Here is a 21399-nt window from a genome sequence, read left to right as displayed (position 1 = left end):
CACCGCTGAGAAAAGCTGCCAACAATTTTTTAAACAAAAATATATATGAAAACACAGCATGGTGCAAGAGATGGTACCAGCTAAGAAAAACCCACGATTTCTGACCCTGCTCTTTCAAAATGCTAAAATACTTTCCAGTGTTCAGCAGTATATGTGCATTCAGAATATTTAGTTCTCATTGGCTTCTCTGGGGAAAGAGAGGGGCAGATTGCCCTCTTAAGTTACTTTTCCAGAATATTTTTTCTCCATCTGTAAAACTCACAGCTGCGCCAGATAGGCTGGTACTTACTGCTTTCTAAATAACCATTTTACATAGGAAGCTGCATTATAAGAGTCAGACAATCCGGCTCAATATTGTGTGCACTGACTGACTGTCTCTCTCCAGGTTTTTAGACAGAGGACTTTCCTTGCTATACCTGGAAATGCTGGAGATTGATTCTGGGACCTTCTGCATACAAAGGATATGCTCTGTTTCTGAGCTGTGGCCCCTTTAGCCATCACAGCTTAACACCTGAGTTCAAATATTGGTATATTTGAGAAAGATAATAAATTCCTTGATCCTTCAACCTCACTTTGTCAGAAAGCACTACTTTTCTCTCTGCACCTGGATTATATACGCAAAACCCACACAGGGGTTTCCATAAATGCTTATGCCGCAGTAAATTCTTCATTTGCTACTAGCCATCTCTCTAGAAATTGCATTTTGGAGATATTTCATGTATAAAACCATCGGCACTCTCTGCCCACGGAGGAGACTTTTTTTTATGCATCTTGTCTTTCAGTTCATGCAAAGGGGCTTGGATTCAGAAACCAAAAAGCAGCTTGAAGAGGAGGAAAAGAAAATAATCAGCAAGGAACATTGGTTCCTGGATCTGCCGGAGCTAAAGGAAAAGGAGTAAGTTTGTTGTGTTGTTGTGTGCCCCCCCTGCCCCCACACCTTCCATGAATGAGGAGCAAAACCAGAAATGCCTTCTAAAACACTATAGCATCTTGGGAGATAGGAAGCTGCAGTATATCGAGTCAGACTGTTGGTCCATCTAGCTCAGTATTATCTACACAGACTGTCAGCTGCTGCCCAGGGTTTTAGATGCAAGTCTTTCCCATCTCGAATCCTAACATCGGCAGGTGAGACCTTGGTCACCACCACTGCTGGAGGGTGCCAAGCTGGCATTAACCCACGACCTTCCTTTTCAGTAGTAGTGCCCCATTTGTGTCTCCCTCGCTCATTATTGATGTTCGAGAGGCATTTAAAAACATTCCTGTTTACCCAGGCATTTGATGGCTGAAAGACACAGTTCCTTGAAACCCTGGAATCTGGAAACTGGTTGAGATAATGTTTTTAATTGCTTTTAGAATGTTTTGTAGCTGTTTTTAGAATGCCTTTAAAACATACCATTATTTATGTGTTTGCCACCCAGGGGTCCTTATGTTGACAAGGCAGTGTATAAACCAAATGAGTGAGTGCCTGGGAATTCCAGAGGTTGAACTCAAGACCTTCTGGATGCAAAGCAAAGGCTCTGCCACTGAGCTATGGCTTTTCCTTTGTCAGTCTTTATCTCCTGACAGTCCTCCTACGACAATGCTAAGGTAACCTTGCTTGTTTGACTCTCTCTAAGACTTCTACTTTATTATTATTTATTTACAGGAGCTTTATTATAGAAGAAAGAAGCTTTGTGCCATGTGAAGACCTCCTGTATGGCAGAATGTCATTTAAAGGTTTCAACCCTGAAGTGGAGGTATTGTCAAGGGCACTCCTTTATCTTTTCCGCTTCTGCTGTAGCATCATGGTTGAAAGAGTGAGCAAAGAAGGATTAATGTTTCTCCCCCCCCCCCAAAGCACAGAAAGCTTAACTTGCAGATTCCACTTCTGCCACGATTAGCTACAGGTCCTCTCATCTGTAACCCCATCCCCTGCCATAAATACGGGGGGGGGGGTGATTATACCTACAGGGCTTGTTTATTTAGTTATTTAAAGGACTGGGATTTTTACTTTGCTCTTCGAGTGGCTGTTAGAGTGGTTTACAGTTAAATAGATAGAAAGGAAAGAAGGAGAAGAAAACTGAACCCAGGCTTACAAAGACACAAAAGGAAAAAGGCATGGGGCGGGAAGAGGAAAAGAAAGCAAGGAAGCTCAGGCGCATTTCTTAAAGTTGCTGAATTCTCTCATCAACATAATGGGATGAAACTGCTTAAAGTGAGGTGGGGCCAAAGGAAGCAGATCTCTTGGTAGAGTCAATAAAGTGGATTGTTTTTCCTATCACTCCCTTGGCAGCAGCCTGATGGATTGGCTGCTGCTAAGTGGTAACTGAGGATGAGCCAAAGGCAATTGGTCCATACCGTTCATCAATACAAATATATATAACACTTTGTATACTCTGAAGCACTGCAAAAGTTACTCTGGGTCAGATATGCTAACAAATTGTAGTAGAAGAGACCACCACTACAGCCCTCTCTCCCCAGCTGCCTCTCATCTCTGAAGGTGGGATTACCTGGGGAAAGACTTCTGATCAGAGGACACTACTGCTCAGGCAGTTTCTCTGCTGCATTCCAAAGAGATAGCCATTTTAGTCTGCTTCGTCAAACACACACGAGAAATAGTTCTGTGGCACCTGGATGGATCTAGCAGATCTATTGTGGCATAGACTTTCATGGACTGGAGGCTACTAGTTGGTTCTAGTCCATGAAATTGACATTGTATTAACTCAGGTCTGCATTATACAGCTGGATAGAAGGCCGGCCACTTTGCTGGATCTAAGCCGGGCTGAGTGTGCTCAGTATTATCTGGTTGGAAGACTTCCTAGAACACCCTGGGAATTATCCAAAGAAGCAGTTCTCCCTCTCCACCCGCCATGTGCCCCCGAAATCTGTTCTGGGGGTTCTTTTCAAGCTCCAGAGCATTTCAGTGAGAGGAGGTGTATAGGGAGATGAGAGCCAGGGCAAGTTCTGTTTCTGAAGCAGAGATCCTTTCCCCAGCAGAACTACTTCGTTGGAGACCGCCCACCATGGGCTTTGTGATGGAAGGAAGGTGGGCTATAGTTGTAATAAAATAAAGGCAAAGGAAGGGCTACAATCTTATATGCACAAATCTACATTCTGCCTGTTCCCATCTTTTTTTAAAAAGAAAAAGGAGGGGGAATGGTCGTTGCTCTTATTGCCAAATCTGTCCCCTTGACATTCTTCAAGGAGTGCAATGCTTGAAACTGATAACCCAGTTTTTCGTTTTCAGAAGTTAATGATCCAGATGAACTCAAAGTACAAGACAGAAGAAATCGAAGAGGAAGATAATGCAATGGAGGCTGATGTATCGGATGAAGAAATGGCCAGAAGGTAACCATTACCATTTATGACACAGATGACATTACCCAGAAGATGTGTTGCTGCTTTTTCTCCTTACAAAGTGGAAACCTCCCAAACAACCACATGCTTGACATACAAAGCACTTCTTCTTGTGTGCAGTGCTGTTGTTTCTTAAACAGAGTATTTTATAGTGGAAGTGAGATGATCTGATGAGTTGTTGGTTTTGGTTTGTTTGTTTTAAAAATAACCTGCTTTCTCTAGGCACTCTAGCTGGAAGTCAGCTACATCAATAGTAACTTATTGCAAGTTATAGCCATCCATTTCAGGGGGCGGGGGGTTGGCTCCAAGGGAATAATATATAACCATTTATAGAAAAATGTTTGTTGAAATCCATTTGTATGTTCGCTTTTAAAACTTGCAGAGGAATACCAATAAATCAACACCCCAGCTTCTATAGTAAACACCAATTTATTTATTTTTTAAAGTGGTGCGCCTGCAGTAGAAGATGCTTCAGGTGAGGGTTGGTTGGAAGCTCATTCCATTCCGGCTGTGCAGTGAGTTGGCTAACATTGATTATAGCTGATTGAAGGCTTTGTTACACCCAAATCAAACTACTGCGCCATCTGACTCACTGCTGCCTTTTATTATTATTATTATTTATTCAATTTATTAGTCACTCTTTTTCTTTGGCAGATTAAAGTGACTTACAATATTTTATGCAAAAAAAGAAGAAGAAAGGAATGCATACATTAAAACCACCGAGAAAAAACACACACCCCAAAGCCTACATTAAAATAGCCCGCCCATGCAATAATAGGGCCATCAATAGTTGATAGTTAAAAGTCAAAGGCTATATGAATGAATGTTTTTTGCCTGGAGCCTAGAGATATATAATGATGGTGCCAGGCAAGCCTTTTCATGGAGAGCATTCCATAAGTGGGGAGCCACCACTGATATGGCCTGTTCTTATGTTGCCACCCTCCAGACCTCCTGTGGGGGACCTCAGATGGCGATCGTCATCTACAATATCCTCTCCCAACCGGGTACTTTGGACTCCAGCTTTCATCACCCTTGACCATTGGCTGTACTGGCTGATGGGAGTTGGAGCTTAACAACATCTGCAAGGTGCCACTTTTGCTGCTACTGCTTTCAAAGACCTTAAGGCAAGGAGAGGGAACTGATGGCCCTGCAGGTGTTGTTGAACTCCAGCTCCCATCAGCCCCTCAGCGAAGCATGGACAATGAGGAGGGATGAGAGGAGATGGAAGAGCCACGGTCTTATTCTCAAATGGTAAAGTATTTTCCTTAACTTATTGCGTTTTTTTTCTAGGTACGAAACTTTAGTGGGAACTATTGGAAAGAAATTCTTAAAGAAGAGGAACCGGCACATGTTGGAAGACATAGAAGAGAATGAAAACAGCAACACGAGGCCTACCAAAGCAAAGAAAATGTTTTTGAAACCTCAGGATTAAATCACTTGGATGCTTTCTGTGCCCTTTAAAAACTTATTTTGGACCATGGTAATATGAGTTATTTTTATAAATCCCTGGATCTCTTTGTGTCTCTGGGACTGATGCATTTTTTATTTTTATTTTTTGGAGTTGGCAGCTACATAAATGAACATTTTACATACTCTTGATCTCTGTACAGTTTTTAGCATAGGCATTTAAGAGCACAAGCACTGACTGAGCACTGCATGAAGCAGGCAGACAGGTTGTCACACGTGGCTGAGGACAGCTTTAGATTATGAATCTTAACTGCATGCAGAGTGTGTCAAAGCCAGGTGAGTTGCATACATATTGCTAGGGTAACAGGGAGTTGCTGAGAAAGTATATTTCTTTTTTTAAAAAGTTAATTTACGTAATTGATTTATGTCCTTGAAAAATATTTTTATTGGTGTATTTTTAATTTTCTAGGGCAGTTTTAAGGTCCTCGCCCCAATACTTTTGCCTGTTTAAAACTGTGACCCGTAAAAGAGAGAAGGGAGGGAAGGCAGACTCACCTGTTCTTGTAGCTTCACATCTCAATAAATTTATTTGGGCTAATGTTTGATTTTGTTTAATTACCTTTATCAACATTTTCACCAGGAAAAATAATAGCAAAAAACAAATAGAAGTATGTCTTCTATTGACTGTTAAGGAGTTTTGGGCAATTATTAAATTTATTTGTACATGAAGACTATGGATTGAATTCCTTCCAGTGGCCTTGTGCTCATGGAAAAGGGTTGGATCCAGCGCAGGATGGAATTGGACAGTTAATTGAAACAAGGCCCCAGGCTCAATTATACAAAAAGTAAGTAGCTCAATGCCTGGAGTATTTTGCGCTTATGATACACAGATGAAAACCTTGGTCTCAGAAATACCTTATTAGCTATTCAAGGCGGATCACATGTGTAAAGATAAAGGCTTTTTTCTAACTTGAGAAGGGGGTCTTATTACTGTCAGAAAAATCTGATGTGTTAGCTTCTTTAACTTTCCAGAGCTAATTAAATGCTGCTGGGTCAGTTACTCAAAATCTGGCCACAAAGCATCACCGATCAGGAGTAAAAGTTAATGATTGTACAGCATCTCCCTTCCCTTTCCCAATTTTTGAAAAAAAATGTGTTTTCAGCTAGGAAATGATTTATTGACTATCATTTGAGGAGAACAACTCTGAACATGCCCCACTTTGCCATTCTTACTCATTAATGAATAAATTTGCTCTGTAAAACGCACCAGACCACAAGACGCACCTAGTTTTTGGAGGAGGAAAACAAGAAAAAAAATATTCTGACTCTCAGAAGCCAGAACAGCAAGAGGGATCGCTGCGCAGTGAAAGCAGCGATCCCTCTTGCTGTTCTGGCTTCTGGGATAGCTGCGCAGCCTGCATTCACTCCATAAGATGCACACACATTTCCCCTTACTTTTTAGGAGGGAAAAAGTGAGTCTTATAGAGCAAAAAATACGGTATTTCCCTTATGACTCAAGTCCTGTTTAGGGGGGAAAGTAGAGAGGGTTTTTGTTTCCCTGTTAGTCACCAGCAATCCAAGCTACAACTGTGTCCAAGTAGCCTCTTCAAATCCTCCACCCTCTTTGTGAGCATAAACTGAGGGGACCATTTCACTGATTTTTTTCCAGGGGGATGATAAAATTGTGTGTGTGTGTGTGTATCATGCTTAGCAGTGGTGGAGTCACAACTTCTTTTTCTTGTGTTTTTATTTTTGCTGACACTTCAAAGGACAGCAGCAGCAATTGCGTTGACATCCTGTCTGCCAAAACTAACTAAGTGAAACCCATAGGGTGCCTTCTGAAATACATTAATTTTCCTGGTTATAATGCTAGTGTTGTTGTGCTATGAAACTCTGGCTTTTTGATGGATATACCAGCATGTTGCCCTAAATTTCATTCACATCAGTCTGTATGGTGTGACACAACAATGAGCGTCATGGGACGACATCACTACTCCCCCATACTTTCCGCACATGCTTCTGTTCCCCATGATCCTGCCCCCTACCCATTAAAAAAAAATAAATAGGAAAGTGCCACATTCTGGAATACCACCCCCAAATTGTGTCACTTTACTCCTGTGATATTCTGGGTTAAGGGGGCTGCAAACAGATGTTTTTCTGGAATCAAATCACAGGGAAATGAGACTTAAACTTGCACAACATTCAGTGTTTTTTTTCCTTTAAAAAAATGTTTAAGGGAACTCGTTTTCCTACTCATACTGAAATCATGCTCCTCAATGAGGCCAAACTTAGATTCACAAAATGTTTAGGGGTATGCGTACCCCCACGGTCCCCTAGGGGAAAAAAAGCACTGACCGTATTCCATTAGTTTTCTGGAAATGTAAGGAATCATTTCTGCAAGCTCAAATATAATGTAAAAAGGGGGAAATGGAAGAAACTGCTGCATGAATGCAGCCCAGGAGGCATAATGCAGTGTCTCAGAGAGATGTGTTTCTGAAGGACTTTGTTATGTGTTATGGTCTGAATTTGGCGATAAAGTTCATCACAGTTTTGTACCCATTCAGTTGAACCTTTCACCATTCCTTTGGCTGATGTTTCCAGAGCCCTTCTTCTACAGAGCTTCCCTGCCACCCCCACCCCCCATTTTGTACTGAAGCTTTTCAAATCGTGGAAATGTCCGATTCTGCTGATCCTGGCAGAATCCTGTCTCTTTGACTTCACTGATCCATAAATGCAATTAGACTTTGGTCCCTGTTGCTGTAGTTTACAGCAGGTGCTGGTGGACTTCAAGCTTGCAATATCTAGTTTGTGTTCTCCACCCTCTCTCCCTTTCCCCTGCCAGAACTCAGAGGTCTACTAGCTCGGGTCAAGTGAGGGGTGAACACAGAATTGAGGGAGAGGATACAGCTGAGTGTATTTCAACCCAGAAATTTGTTTTCTCTACTGGAACTGAGCTCAAAGTCCTTTCTCGTAAAAACCTTTCCAGCTCTCCTCCACCTGCAAACTTTCAGCAGCCTAGTTAGGCAGAGGGAAAGTTGTTGTCCTTGTTCTTTTTTTTAATTAGCTATGGTATTATGACTTATTCATCACTTTTTGAAAATGAAATTTAAACTCAGAACGACTTTTAATGCAAGAATTAAAGCCAGTATAAAGCCAAAACAAAAGCTGAAAATATTGATATGCTTCAAGGGGCAGTCTAACACGTCCCATCTCCTAAAATAGGCCCAAAGTATCTAAAACTGTGATCCAGTATGGTGCAATGGTTAGTGTGTTGAACTAGAGAGCAGAGTTTGAATCCCCGCTCAGCCATGAAGCTCACTGGGTGACCTTGGACCAGTCACCATGTCTCAGCCTAACCAACCTCACAGGGTTGTTGTAAGGATAAAATGGGGAGGAGGAGAACCTTGTGTACCACCTTGAACTCCTTTGAAGATAAAGGTGGTATATATCCCCGTCTTGCTAAGGTGGTATATACCCCCGTCTTGCTAAGTAAAATTTTACTGGGACTTTCACCCACTTGTATTCACTTAAATAGTGGAAATGAATAAACGGTGGAAGCACGCCTGATCCTCCAGGCATTTCGCAGTTCTCCTCAACCCCGTGGAGTTGTGAAATCAGAATTAAACATTTGAAGCACATTTCTCTCTTTGTCTTCTGTGGAATTTAATTTTTGTTGCAGGTTTGTTTGTTTTTTTAAGTCCAACATTCCAAATGGGTGGGTGGATTCCCCCAAAACATGGACAGCTTCATAAGGACCAGAAAGCCATTTCCCCAATAAGAACTTGCTGTGCAGTAAGCCACATACAAAATAGTCTATAGAGATATGAAGCTGAAGGATTTTTTGATTGGCTTGGAGGGATTTTAAGCAATGTACCGTAATAGCAGATCCGTAAAGCGGGTGGGGGAACTACACAGACCAAGACTTCATTAGCGCTGGTGACTTAAGTATAACTCTCACAAGTGTTACCAGTGTATATATGAACAGAAATAAATGGAGACTGGAGCAAAAGCCTCTGTCAATATTAGTTCGTGTAATTAAAATTATATCAATATCCATATTTTTCAGATTAAGGCTTCACATAGGATTTTCACCGCCTGCTCACTATATTAAACATTGTGTTCGTCAAAAGTATGTGCCCTCACAAATCCGAGATGAGTATATGAAGTATTTTAATTAAAGCTTCCCTTTCACAATACCTGTGCAGAGCTCCGTAAAAGATGATCAGCATTAGACTCCAGGGGTAAGAAGAGAGGGCGAGTTCAGTCTGTTGCTAACATTTTAGGTCATGTAGCTTTTAATGTGAACTAGCTTGTTGGCAGCTAAGATATTTGAATTCTAAAATTCCCATTTCCTTAGAGTTAATAAGCCCAAATGAGTCATTTTTTTCATGGATGCAGTGTATCCTTTGTAGGGCTGCCCCATTTTATGTTAATAAAGGAAGGCAGTTTGCTTAAGAATGTTCCTTTAGACGAGCTTCCTGTATTGAAATGACTGGAGTATCCCTCGTTCACACATTAGTTCAGGGTACGCATTGGAGCAAGTCCTGCTTTGAATTCAGATCCATGTAACTTAATAAAACGTGAAAAGCAGATTCCTCCATTTTGAAGTGCTTAAATCGTTTCAAAATTCATTATCCAAGACATGTTAAGTAATTTGCAGTCACTGGTTTGCATCTATACAGGGTTGTCAGTGCTGGTGAAAAAAACCCCACAATATACAATTATCCTCTTCTGCCTAACATGGGGTGCTTACAGCTTATGGACAGGTTTTAATCATAACTGCAGTTTACAGAATGATGGATTTAAGAAGATGATAAAGCTTGTTGCAATTGCATAGCATTGTGCCGTGTTTTGTTTTCTACACTAGATGGTATACGTCGCTTTGATGTTAATAGGAACAAGCTTGTTCTCCAGAGTTATACCAAATTTCTCTCTCAGTGTTTTCTCCACCTCGTCATCGCTCAGCGTTGTGTGCTTCACCAGATCTGTGCCTTCCGTGTGGTTAAATTTTGTCTCCACTAGTGTCCATCCAATTAAAGCCCTAAACCCATCATTTGTCTGGAGGCTGCAGATAGATTTCTTGGTAAACACGGAATCTGGGGACGTTTGGAGATAGGAGCACTGGAACCGAAAGTCTTCTACTGTCCTTGGCTCAAGGCTGAACAGGTAGATACTCCTGCGCTCCCTTTTTTCCAAGAGATCTGAGTTGGCAAAGGTTTGACTGGGAATGTATTGCTTCCTTCTTATTTTCTCATAGTACCAAATACCGTTGTCTTCTGTGAAACGAAAGATCCCAGGCATTTGTGGCTGGTCTTTGCCAGACACCAGCTCCAACGGTTGCCACATTTGGTAGGAGACACCAAAGCCTGCGTCAACGATGTAGGCCCTCTCGTCAATGACCACCTTGATGATGAGATGGGTCATCTGAGTGGCATAGGTGTTTTGCTGCGGGTTGTAAACATAAGCTCCCAGTATGGTGGTGTTATATCCCAGCTTTTTCAGAACCCAAGACAAAAGCTGGTTGTTCTCCATGCACCAACCCCCTCGTTTTTCCTTCACAATCTTGTTGTAAACATGATCTAAGTCTAGAGTAATCGTCTCCCCGCAGTGGATGCTGAGGTTTTCAAAGGGCACAGCTCGTATGTGGTGCTGGAAGATCGCCGCTAAGGTTCCAAAATCCAGTTTTTCGAGAGAGCCTTTGTAGCTAATCCTTGTGAAATATTCTTCAATGTTCATGTTTCCTGGAAGGCAAATGTTAAAGCAGCTAATTAAAAATTATGACAGCCTGAAAGGCTTCTTTCCCCGTCCTGCCAGCTTGCACAGTGGTTTCTCTGAATATATTTAAGGAGAGTAGCATCAAAGAAATTGCATAGCTGAAGCAGAGAAGTGCAGGAACAAATACCTGTTTAGATCTACTAAGTGCCTAACAAAGACTCTCCTTTGATAGTGCTCTGTTCTTGCAACCTGGTATGCATGTGTTGAGTATGGTGAACTGGTTTGTTTGCGGAGGTTGTGTTTTCTGCATCAGTAACAAGGGCTGTAGCTCTCTAGCAGAGCAGGTGCTTTGCATACAGAAGGTTCCAGGTTTCTTAACATCTCCAGGTAGGGCCATGAAAGATTACTGTGGAAGGGTAACTGCCAGTCAGTATAGGCAATATTATGTTATATGGACAAATGATCTTGGTATAAAACTGCTTCCTCTGTCTAAGCCCCTGTAGAGCCGCCACCACCACCTAAAGTGAACAAATAGATTAATGGTCTGACTCAGTCTAAGTAGTTTTACACATTCAGCAGAAATTTATACATGATTTAAGATATTTATATACAGTCGTGCCTTGGAAGTTGAATGGAATCCGTTCTGGAAGTCCCTTTGACTTCCAAAATGTTCGAAAACCAAAGCACGACTTCTGATGGCTGCAGGAAGTTCCTGCAGCCAATCGGAAGCTGCAGAAGCCCCATTGGATGTTCGGCTTCCAAAAATAGTTCGTAAACAGTCACTTCTGGGTTTGTGACGTTCGGGAGCCAAAACGTTCGGGAACTGAGCTGTTTTACTTCCAAGGTACAACTGTACTGCTGTTATGGGAACATTTCAAGATGGTGTACAGTTGCATAAAATGCAATTCAAAAATAAACAAATACAACACAAAAATATACAAACTGTTTTAAAATCAAGCTCAATCAGTATACTTAGAATTGCTTAAAATTCTACAGCGACTAACATCAACAGCCAGTGAAGGCAAGTAAGTGTTCTGCATCCAATGAAATGATTTCAAAGTTGTTGCATTTCTTATTTCTGGAGGAAGCCATTCCAGCACCACAACAGAAAAGATCAGGTTCTTGGTTGTGGCCAGATGTAGATCTGCAGGCTATAGCAGAACTAGGAGGGCCTATCCAAAATCCAAGGGTCTACACCAGTTAAAGTTGCTCTTAAAAGCTTTTTTAAAAACAACAAAACAAAAAATATCTTACCTCTTAAGATATTGATCTGTTTTTGTTTTGAGATTTCCCTGTGCTTTTCGGATTGCAGTCTGCTGTACTGCGTGTATAAAGAGCTGAGCTGAATTTTTCAACTTCAGATCTGCAAAGATCTTAATTCTTCCGTTCTTCCTCTCTCTCTCTCGTCTTATTGGGGGTTGGTCATTAAAAAGCTTGGAGGGGAGAAAGTCCACCTGAAATGTCTGCTCATATTCCAGTTCCACTGATCCATGAACTGATTGAACTTTGGTTCTTAACTTTTTAAAAGAGGTGTCCTAACCCGACAAAACAGCTTGCTTGATATGAGAAACAGCTGGACACGTAATAAGGGCCATTGGACCACTGAAATCAGTAGCTTGTATCCAGCATTGCAGAGTCGCTCCCCCATGATATAGTGATGGTGAAAAACTTGGATGGCTCGAAAAGAGGATGAGACAAATTCATGGAGGATAAGGCTATCAATAGCTACTAGCTGGGATGGCTATGCTGTGTCTCCATGCTCAGAGACAGTAACACTTCTGAATTAGTTACTGAAGCTGCAGGAGGGTAGAGCTGCTATTGTGCCTTTGTTCTGCTTGTAGGCTTCTCATGGGCATCTGGTTGGCCACTGAGAACAATGATGCTGGATTAGATTTGGCCAGGTACCTTTATGCTTCTTAAGTTCTAGTGAGAGTATCCTTATTGAAATTAATGGACCTAAATGGAGGAGACTCTTGAGAGTCCCATGGGCTGCAAGAAGATCAAACCTATCCATTCTTAAGGAAATCAGCCCTGAATGCTCACCGGAAGGACAGATCCTGAAGCTGAGGCTCCAATACTTTGGCCACCTCATGAGAAGAGAAGACCCCCTGGAAAAGACCCTGAGGCTGGGAAAGATGGAGGGCACAAGGAGAAGGGGACAACAGGACAAGATGGTTGGACAGTGTTCTCAAAGCTACGAACATGAATTTGACCAAACTGCAGGAGGTAGTGGAAGACAGGAGTGCCTGGCGTGCTCTGGTCCATGGGGTCACGAAGAGTTGGACATGACTAAATGACTAAACAACAACAAATTAATTTCAATGGGTTGTTGCTGACTAAATCCTTCTCAGAGTAGACCTATTAAAATTAACGTCTCTAAGGCAGTCAGTGGGTCTACTCCAAGTAGAATTAGTGTTGGTTGCAACCCATATAGCTGAGTGGTTCCAGTTGAGCCATGGCAGGTTCCCATCTCCCTTTTTGACTTCTCTCAAAGCCCTCCCACCAGAATAAAAAGTTTTAGAAATGTGGTATAAACAAGATGCCTTTGTCTATTTTTTCTCCCTAAGATGAAGACTGCCCTGATTAACAGCTGGGTTTTATATTGTTAAATGTGGTCAATCAATAATTGAATGTTCCTGCTTCCTAACATCTGCATTCCTAACATCAAATGTTTGCTATCTCTCCCCCCGCCCCCATTTTAGGATTTAGGATTTTTTCTCATGGGGCAACACAGCAACCTTTACATTTTGTTGATGTTATCTTCTTTATTTTCAGCATGAGTTGGTGATAAAAATTACTGTTGATTTCACACTCCATCATAGCAAGGAATGGCAAAATATGAATCAAGAGAAACATTATTACATTGATCATCATCATGTCTAGTTGAGATTCCTGCATTGAAGGGGGTTGTACTAGATGACTCTCAGGGTCCCTTCCAACTCTACAATTTCTATGATTCTGTATCCAAGCATCATCCTCCCAATTTGCTTTGAGTGTTTGTAGCTCTGGTAGCTCTTCAAATCAAAACATGGATATCAAGCTGGTGTTAATGGGGACAAGCTTCTTATCTAATCTTATGTTGAATCGCTCCTTCAGAGTTTTCTCCACTTCCTCATCAGTAAGGGTGGTGCTTTTCACCAGATCCACGTGGCCCTTGTAATTATATGTGGTTTCCGTCAACGTCCACCCAATCAAAACCTGAAAGCCGCTGGTGGTCTGCAGGCTACAGATAGACTTCTTCACAAACAGGGAATCTGGAGCAGTTTGAAGATGCAGGTTCATAGGCCGAAACTCTTCTATCGTCCGTGGCTGAAGGGTAAATGAGAAAACTTTCTTGCAGGTCATGTTTTCTGGGGTAACAGAGGAGGGGAATCTGTTGTCGGTACCTACTGTGCACTGCTTGCGCTTCATTTTGTCAAAATACCACACTCCATTGTCTTCAGTGAAGCGGAAGATGCCCGGTGTCTGAGGCTGATCTTTCCCAGACACCAGTTCCATTGGCTGCCACATTTGGTAGGCTATCCCAAAGCCGCCGTCCACAATGTAGGCCTTGCCATCAATCACCACTTTCAGCAGGAGGTGATTCATGTCTTTCTCATAGGTGTCTTGAGGAGGGCTGTAAACGTAGCCTCCTAAAAGGCTGGTATCGTAGCCCATTGTCTGAAAGACCCAGAATAAGAGGTGGTTGTTCTCCATGCACCAGCCACCACGATTCCGCTTCACAATTTTGTCGTAGACTGATTCTAAGTCTATCTGAATGGTTTCGCCGCAGTGCATGCTGAGGTTTTCAAACGGCACCGATCGGATGTGATGTTGAAAGACCACTGTTAACGTTTCTAAGTCCAGGCATTCCAGGGGGCCTTTGTAGGAAATTCTTGCAAAATACTCCTCGATATTCATGTTGATGAGTTTTTCCTCCTACTGTCCTGGAGATGGTGGGGAGAGAGAGAGAGAGGTGAATAATTAGATTATTCTACCTCCTTGCATGATCTCTGTTCTATTTTACAGTTGTTGGGAATGATGATACTTTCAAGTGTACAAAGTGTTTGTATGTTTTATATAGCTATTCTTCTAACTCTATAAGGCATGGTTGGGGAACCTGTGGCCCTCCAGATATTGTTGGACTACAGATCCCATCCCCTCTGGCTGGCTGGCACAAGTGGGAGTGGAGTCCCAACAACATGTAAAGTATGTTCAAGTGTTTGCCTGAACACATGAAAGCTGCATCAGGCACAGAATGACACACACAAGTCCTGTTCCCAACATCCCCATGCACATCACCCCACATACTGAGTCCCTGGTCTTCCCTGTGTTGGACCAGAAACAAAGGTAGCTGCCATATACTGCCATATACCATTGGTCCATCTAGCTCCATAAATTGTCCACTCTAACTGGCAGTGGCTCTCCATCCTTATACATTCCATCTCTACCTGGCACCTTCTGTGTGCAAAACAGATGCTCTGTCACTGAGCTATGGCCTTTCCACACTCCACTTGAACACAAGCAGAACTCTCTGCAATTGAGGACTCTGATAAAGCAAGAACTTGCATTGCATGGGAAGTTTGCATAATCGTGTTCAAGCAAATGTGAGTGGAAGTCCTCTGCAGGTCTTCCTCAGTGAACACAGGGGTGTTTGGGGGTTGGAGGGGAAACACAGGGATGTTTAGGGGTTGGGGGGGAGGTGCAATGTGAACCGCTTATCCCCATTCACACTTTGAGTTTTTCCCTTTAGACTAGTAGTGGGAAACAGGATTCAGCCAGTGGGCTAGATCCTTAACCTCCTCCATGTCCTGTGGACCAGCTTTGAAAGATAGGACCTCCCACCTGTCAACCACATAAAGACACAATGACTTCAGGGGACCCATTTTCCTTTGCTGCCCATGGTTTGAAATCCGTAGTGCCTGTGGATGCTGCTTTTAAGCCCAGTCGTGTGCCTATCTGCACTCATCTCATGTCATATGATGTCCGGTGCATGACAGGCAGGTCTAACTTGCCCCTTGGGCTCGGCTCAAGGTCTCCCACCATTCCTCTAGAGGACCACAGATTCCTCATCCCTCTTGTAAGGTCAGTATTATTACACCCCATATTATGGAAGGGAGGACTAAAGGGGGGCTTGTCTTCATATTGCCAAATGATCTCATGGGAGAGATAATGTTTAAAGCAGGGACTCCCTGAGTCATATGGAGCTCAGTCTCCTAACCACTTTGCTAAACCCGTTATTAAGAGAACAAGGGTTGATTCACAAAGCAATTGTGGTCCCCAGCTACCTGTAATCAGGTGAACATGACTGTTCAGGCTTATTTACAAACAGCCCCCTGCCAATTGTCAAGCTGTAGTGTTAAATATCAGAAAGCTTTAAGGGCAACTTTCCCTGTTCCTTTGAGTGTACTTCCGGAATGCAGACATAAATAAAAAGCACTGGTTCATAACTAATTTAACTCGCGTAGAACTTTGGCACAACAGTGTTGTTGTTTCTTTTCTCCATCCACTGCAAGGTTCTTGGGTCACACAGTACCTATTTATCTACTTGCACTTTATGCTTTCGAACTGCTAGGTTGGCAGGAGCTAAGACCGAACAACGGGAGCTCACCCCGTCATGGGGATTCGAACCGCCGTCCTAGGCTCTGTGGTTTAACCCACAGCGCCACCCACATCCCATTGTGTCCAAAGACAGCAGCAGATGGAGGGGTCAATCCTCAGTTTTCTCCCCGATCGTTCTGATTTTGTAGATTGTTCCTGTTATTATCATGTGTTTTTGTACTGATTGATTATAGTTTTCTTCATTTTAAGTGCTTTGAGCATGAAAATGGAAAGGCGGGATATGAAATAAAGAAGAAAGTATTTGGTTAGCGAATTGAAATTGCAAAATTCAGAGCACGTTTTGGGTTGTGTATTGTTTTGGAGAGGGTGAATTAGGTAGGTTTGCTTTCAGCTGAGAACTCAGTCAAATTTCTTACCACCCTGACACTTCCTTTCCAGCAATCCCATTGAGGTTCTGAGTCTGTAGAGCTGCCATTACTAATAAGTCATGGAAAACAGCTTGGTCCCTGTTTGTGGTGCCATTGGGGCAGGACTTGGGAAGGAAGTCCAGGGTTCAGCAGAATGAGCAGGAGGACTTCACCCCTCAATCCCCACATTGCTAAGGTTGCATTCAGACGTGGGTATTATTGTGATAGTTTTCCTGATTATAATGCTAGTTAAACTCTGAGAGCATTTTGTGGTACTCACTCCCCCAGGAAGCAGAGATGGTCAACAAACTAGATGGCTTTAAAAGATGATTAGACAAATTCATGGAGGCAAACACTGTCAATGGCTAGTAGTCATGATGGGTATGCTCTGCCTTCACAGGTGGAGGCAGAAATCCTTCTGAATGCCAGTTGCTGGAAACAACAGGAGGGGCTTCCTATAGGCCACTGGGAGAACAGGATGATGGACTAGATGGGCCAATGGCCTGATCCAGGAGGCTCTTCTTGCGTACTTAACACTAGCAATTCTATCCTAGATACTAAGGTTCCTTTGATAGCTGTTGCGTTATGGAACTTTAGCTTTCTGATTGATCTGTTGCGCTAGCATTTTAAATAACAGGAATGACTGTATCCTGGGATACTAGACCAGATTTCATCATGTGAAATTACAGCACAAAACTCCTGCAATTTTCCAGCTCTTGCAAGCAGCGAATAACATGAATAACATGAAGTGAATAACATGGAAATGAGCACTCAACTTGCACTAGATTCCAGTACTTTTCCAGAAGTGGCTTTTATGTCATGTGGAGTATCACGTAAAACGTGGAAATTATCCAATAAGGGAATGTCAGGGGGAAATGGAATAATTTGCCTGAACCCATTTTGAAGTAAGTGATGGAATACACATTGCCATCTAAAAGGACCCCCAAACCAGGAAGGTTTCTCTAAATGGACTATACTGACCAGATGTTTGGAAGCTGTGGCTGGATGGTTACGTGGGAGCCAGTTGAAGTTAAATCCTTTGAAGACAAAGGTCCTCTGGCTGGGTCAGGACGACATGGGGTTGGGGGGCCAACTCCCATCTCTTGGGGGGGGGGACGCAGTTAGCACCAGCGCCTTCTGTCAGGAGTCTGGGCATAACCTTCGACACCTCCCTCTCTATGGAGGCGCAGGTTGCAGCTACAGCAAAGGCGGCATTTTTCCACCTCCGCCGTGCTAAGCAGTTGGTCCCTTACCTTTCCCGCCCTGATCTTGCCACTGTGATCCATGCGACGGTCACCTCCAGATTCGATTATTATAATTCGCTCTATGCAGGGCTGCCCGTGAAGCTGACCCAGAAACTCCAGCGGGTGCAGAATGCCGCGGCGAGGCTCCTTATGGGGTCCTCGCCACGGAATCACATTCATCCAGTGCTATACCAGCTGCACTGACTCCCGGTGGAGTACAGGATCAGGTTTAAGGTGCTGGCTTTAACCTTTAAAGCCCTATATGGCCTAGGACCCTGATACCTACAGGACCGCCTCTCCTGGTATGCCCCGCAGAGGAGCTTACGGTCAGCAAACAATGACACCTTGGAGGGCCCGGGCCTCAAGGAGGTTAGGCTGGCCTCGACCAGGGCCAGGGCCTTTTTGGCCCTGGCCCCAACCTGGTGAAACGCTTTGTCGCAAGAGACCAGGGCCCTGCAGGACTTGACATCTTTCTGTAAAGCCTGAAAGATGGAGCTGTTCCGCCAGGCCTTTGGTCAGGGCCCAGTCTGACCCCCCCTTTTTTACAAGACCCTGCATGTAAGTTGCCTCTCTAACTCTTCTCACCAGCTCATATGAGACCAACACAAATAGCTGGGCCTGGTGAGCACTTAATGTTCCCAACCCCTATAGTTATAATTCGTGGGTTGCCATCTGATTTTATTCTGAGTTTAAATCTGATTTTAAGCTGTATTTTAATTGATTGTCTGTTTTTATGTTCTAATGTATTATATACTTTGATGTTAGCCACCCTGAGCCCGGTCTTGGCCAGGGAGGGTGGGATACAAATAAAATATATTATTATTGTTATTATTGTTATTGTTATTATTGTTATTGTTATTATTGTTATTGTTATTATTATACACTCTTCTTTTTAAAGAGTCTGAAGAAATCCAGTTCCTAGCAGCTTGATTATAACTCAGTTGGCATGCACAATTGTTGACTCATATTGTTCCCGTCCTGTTGGTGTCTTAACAAAACAGCTGAGTCATCCCTTCAAACCCCTTTTTGGTTTAGACTTACCATATTTAAGAGACACGATTCTAAATCAACCTTGAACCATTTCATCTCGCCCTTATGCAACAGGCAGCCATTTTTCCTGTGTCTGTGCAAGTGTATATGTGTGTGTTTAGAAAGTGTTTTTAAGAATGGTTTTTAACTGCTGATCCTGTCTCTTGTAATTGCTTTTATGGAATTGCAATTAAAAAAAATGGTGTCAGCTACCCTGTGTGATGCATTTACATGAAAAATGCTCTTTAATTAAAAAAAAATTAAATGCACATACATACACACACACACACACAGAGAGAGAGAGAGAGAGAGAGAGACTCCCTCACCAGCAAAACTGCATTCAGTAAGAGATTCTAGTGTTTGCTAAAGTGCCTTACCTTCTAGCGTGCCTTTCACTTGCACAGGGAATACAGGAGGATCAAGTTTCTCAGTCTCCTTGAATGATTTGCTAAAAAGTGGGAGGATCACGCAAACCCCTCTGGCTCCTGTTTCACCAAAGCCAAAAGTTTCAGAAGTCAAATCTGTCCTAGAAATCCATACCAGCGTCCCTTTATTTCTCTCTTCTGAGTCAAAGAGGGCAAAAGCCGAAGAGAGAGTGGAGCTTTGCAGTTTCTAACTGCGTAAGCTGTTTTCTTATCTTCCCCTTTTCCACTGCCAAGAAAACATGTTCTACCCTGGATTTCCAGTTGGTAAAACCAAATGGAGTTGTTTTGATACACAAGAGTGGGTTAGTCTGACTGCTGCAGTCATTTTTGTTTTGTACACCACCACCCAAACTGTTATGGGGGGCATGTTCACTGAATGACATTGGACCAGGTCACAGAATCATTGAGAAGGGAGGGACTTCCAATGTCATGTAATCTAGGGTTGCCATATGTAATGGTTCTAGGGGTTGCTCGTGCGTAAATCGGCGCTACACCTGGCTGGGTTGCCTGAGTGAACCCTTTCTGTCTGGACAGCCACTCGCCCATGGCTGTCTCAATCGCTGGCAGAATCCGTCAATGGGCGTTTCTTGAACTTCTTCCAGCAAAGAAGCTCTTTGACGCCTAGTCTCTGCCTAGTCTCCCTGCGTGGAAGCCTTCTGCGGAGGGAGGGTGTGGGCAGCGGAGGACCCATGCTCTCCCCGCTGGTCCCCGGCGAGGAGTCATGGAGCCTCTCGCTGATTTCCCCATCTGCCCCCCTTCTCCACTGCCCCCCTTCTCTACTGGTGCTACGCTGATTTCCTTCCCCAGAAGATGTGCTGCTTCTCTCCCTCCCGGGACGCTCTCCGGAACCCCTCTGCAGCCCTCCCTCTCCCTCTGGCTCCGATGGCAGTTCCCTGACACCATATTTCAAAAAGGGAAAATCCATACACAAAAGTTGTTGGGCATAAACGACACTGCCAACATAGGTTGCCATACATCCGGATTTTCATACATTTTGCCAATTTCCACCCAGACACTGCTTGTGACTACAGTATTCCGGGTATGTCCAGCAAATTCCGGACATATGGCGATTCTAATCTAGCCTAACCTCCTGGCAATGCAGGAAACCCATTACTACAGCACACCTGACAGCTGACCATTCAAGCTCTGTGTAAAAATCTCTTATCAGTGGGGAGGTCCCTACCTAACAGTCCCTACCTAGTTGCAGATAGGTAGCCGTGTTGGTCTGCCGTGTTGGTATGCCATCAAATGCCAACAGTGTCCTTCAGCTCTCTATATTGGACAAACAGGCCAAACCTTACGCCAAAGAATAAACGGACATAAATCTGACATCAAGAATCACAAAACAGAGAAACCAGTAGGAGAACACTTCAATCTCCCAGGACATTCTATACAAGATCTCAAAGTAGCTGTTTTACTACAAAGGAATTTCAGAAATAGACTGGAAAGAGAAGCTGCTGAATTGCAACTCATTACCAAACTTAAAACCATGGAGAGACCTGGTCTGAACAGAGACATTGGATTCTTATCTCATTATACATGACTAAGCCATTTCTCACCTTCCCACCCCTTGCCTTTTCCTGTAAGACCTATTACAGTCATTAAGAGTCGTCAACAGGCTCATCTCAGCTATCTGCCAATCTCCCATTCCCACCACCTTTCTGAGTAATACCCCTCCCCACCTTCTCACTATATAGAAGGATCTGGCAACTTCTGTTTCAGTGTATCTGAAGAAGTGTGCATGCACATGAAAGCTCATACCAAGAACTAACTTAGTTGGTCTTTAAGGTGCTACTGGAAGGAATTTTTTTAGTCCCTACCTAGCTTTGCCTACCTAACAGGATTGGGGTGATAATAAAATCAGGCTGGGGTGAAACACATGTGCCACCTTGAGCTTCTTTGAGGAGTAGAGTAAAAAATGTAATGAGTAACAGCAGTAAATTGTAAAACCCTTCACACAGAATGCTCCATGGCTCCTGATGGAAGAAGTGCTGTCTTCCCATAGCTTCTGATGAGAGAAGTACCATTCACTCATGGCTCTCATTGAAGGAGATATCATCTGCCCATGGCAGACCCTCCAAGTGCCCCTATTTTCCAGGGACTGCCCCAGTTTCTGATTTGATCCCAGAATGTCCCCCTTTTCTTTAGAATGTTCCTATTTTCATCAGAGAAATGTTGGAGGGTATGCCATGGCTGTTGATGGAGGAATTACCTTATTTTCCCATCTATAAGATATACCCATGTATAAGAAGACCCCCTGTTTTTTGAGCCCAAAATTAAGAAATAAATATTTTA

The 21399-nt window shown here is 43.2% G+C and overlaps 4 protein-coding genes across 5 annotated transcripts in view; 2 read left to right on the top strand and 2 right to left on the bottom strand.

Annotated features, from left to right (window-relative positions):
* The window catches only part of LOC308591485 (tigger transposable element-derived protein 1-like), a gene marked incomplete at its 3' end in the record, with an annotated part of 500687 nt that overhangs the window by 185725 nt on the left and 293563 nt on the right, over nucleotides 1–21399 (top strand). The window lies entirely within an intron of this gene.
* MPHOSPH6 (M-phase phosphoprotein 6) lies at nucleotides 677–5083 on the top strand. The gene is made up of 4 exons (XM_081201310.1): nucleotides 677–895; nucleotides 1646–1736; nucleotides 3227–3327; nucleotides 4627–5083. The coding sequence occupies exons 1-4, from the start codon at nucleotides 717–719 to the stop codon at nucleotides 4766–4768; spliced, it is 513 nt and encodes a 170-aa protein (XP_081057436.1). The 5' UTR covers nucleotides 677–716; the 3' UTR covers nucleotides 4769–5083.
* On the bottom strand, nucleotides 5089–12590 carry LOC308590905 (arylamine N-acetyltransferase, pineal gland isozyme NAT-10-like). Its single transcript, XM_081201280.1, has 2 exons — nucleotides 11713–12590; nucleotides 5089–10484 (listed from the first exon to the last, which is right to left on the bottom strand). The coding sequence occupies exon 2, from the start codon at nucleotides 10477–10479 to the stop codon at nucleotides 9607–9609; it is 873 nt and encodes a 290-aa protein (XP_081057406.1). The 5' UTR covers nucleotides 10480–10484; nucleotides 11713–12590; the 3' UTR covers nucleotides 5089–9606.
* On the bottom strand, nucleotides 13308–19388 carry LOC308590904 (arylamine N-acetyltransferase, pineal gland isozyme NAT-3-like). 2 transcript variants are annotated; one of them, XM_081201279.1, is made up of 2 exons: nucleotides 19057–19388; nucleotides 13308–14379 (listed from the first exon to the last, which is right to left on the bottom strand). In XM_081201279.1, exon 2 carries the CDS (start codon nucleotides 14356–14358, stop codon nucleotides 13480–13482), a length of 879 nt encoding a protein of 292 aa, XP_081057405.1. In that variant the 5' UTR covers nucleotides 14359–14379; nucleotides 19057–19388; the 3' UTR covers nucleotides 13308–13479. The 2 variants fall into 2 exon arrangements, with proteins under 2 accessions (XP_081057405.1, XP_081057404.1); XM_081201278.1 differs by having other exon boundaries at nucleotides 13311–14384; nucleotides 19057–19385.

Source organism: Podarcis bocagei (genome assembly GCF_964188305.1).
Source record: "Podarcis bocagei genome assembly, chromosome: 7".
Taxonomy (NCBI): Eukaryota; Metazoa; Chordata; class Lepidosauria; order Squamata; family Lacertidae; genus Podarcis; species Podarcis bocagei.
The sequence above is the reverse complement of the archived record's forward strand: the minus strand, read 5'-3'. Positions and strand labels throughout refer to the sequence as shown.

Excerpts from the sequence above, each read along its gene's own strand:
- MPHOSPH6 (XM_081201310.1), top strand. The coding sequence starts at position 717 with ATGTATAAAACCATCGGCACTCTCTGCCCACGGAGGAGACTTTTTTTT. Across the intron at positions 896-1,645 it reads CCGGAGCTAAAGGAAAAGGA|GAGCTTTATTATAGAAGAAA; the intron begins GTAAGTTTGTTG and ends ATTTATTTACAG. Across the intron at positions 3,328-4,626 it reads GATGAAGAAATGGCCAGAAG|GTACGAAACTTTAGTGGGAA; the intron begins GTAACCATTACC and ends TTTTTTTTCTAG.
- LOC308590905 (XM_081201280.1), bottom strand. The coding sequence starts at position 10,479 with ATGAACATTGAAGAATATTTCACAAGGATTAGCTACAAAGGCTCTCTC.
- LOC308590904 (XM_081201279.1), bottom strand. The coding sequence starts at position 14,358 with ATGAATATCGAGGAGTATTTTGCAAGAATTTCCTACAAAGGCCCCCTG.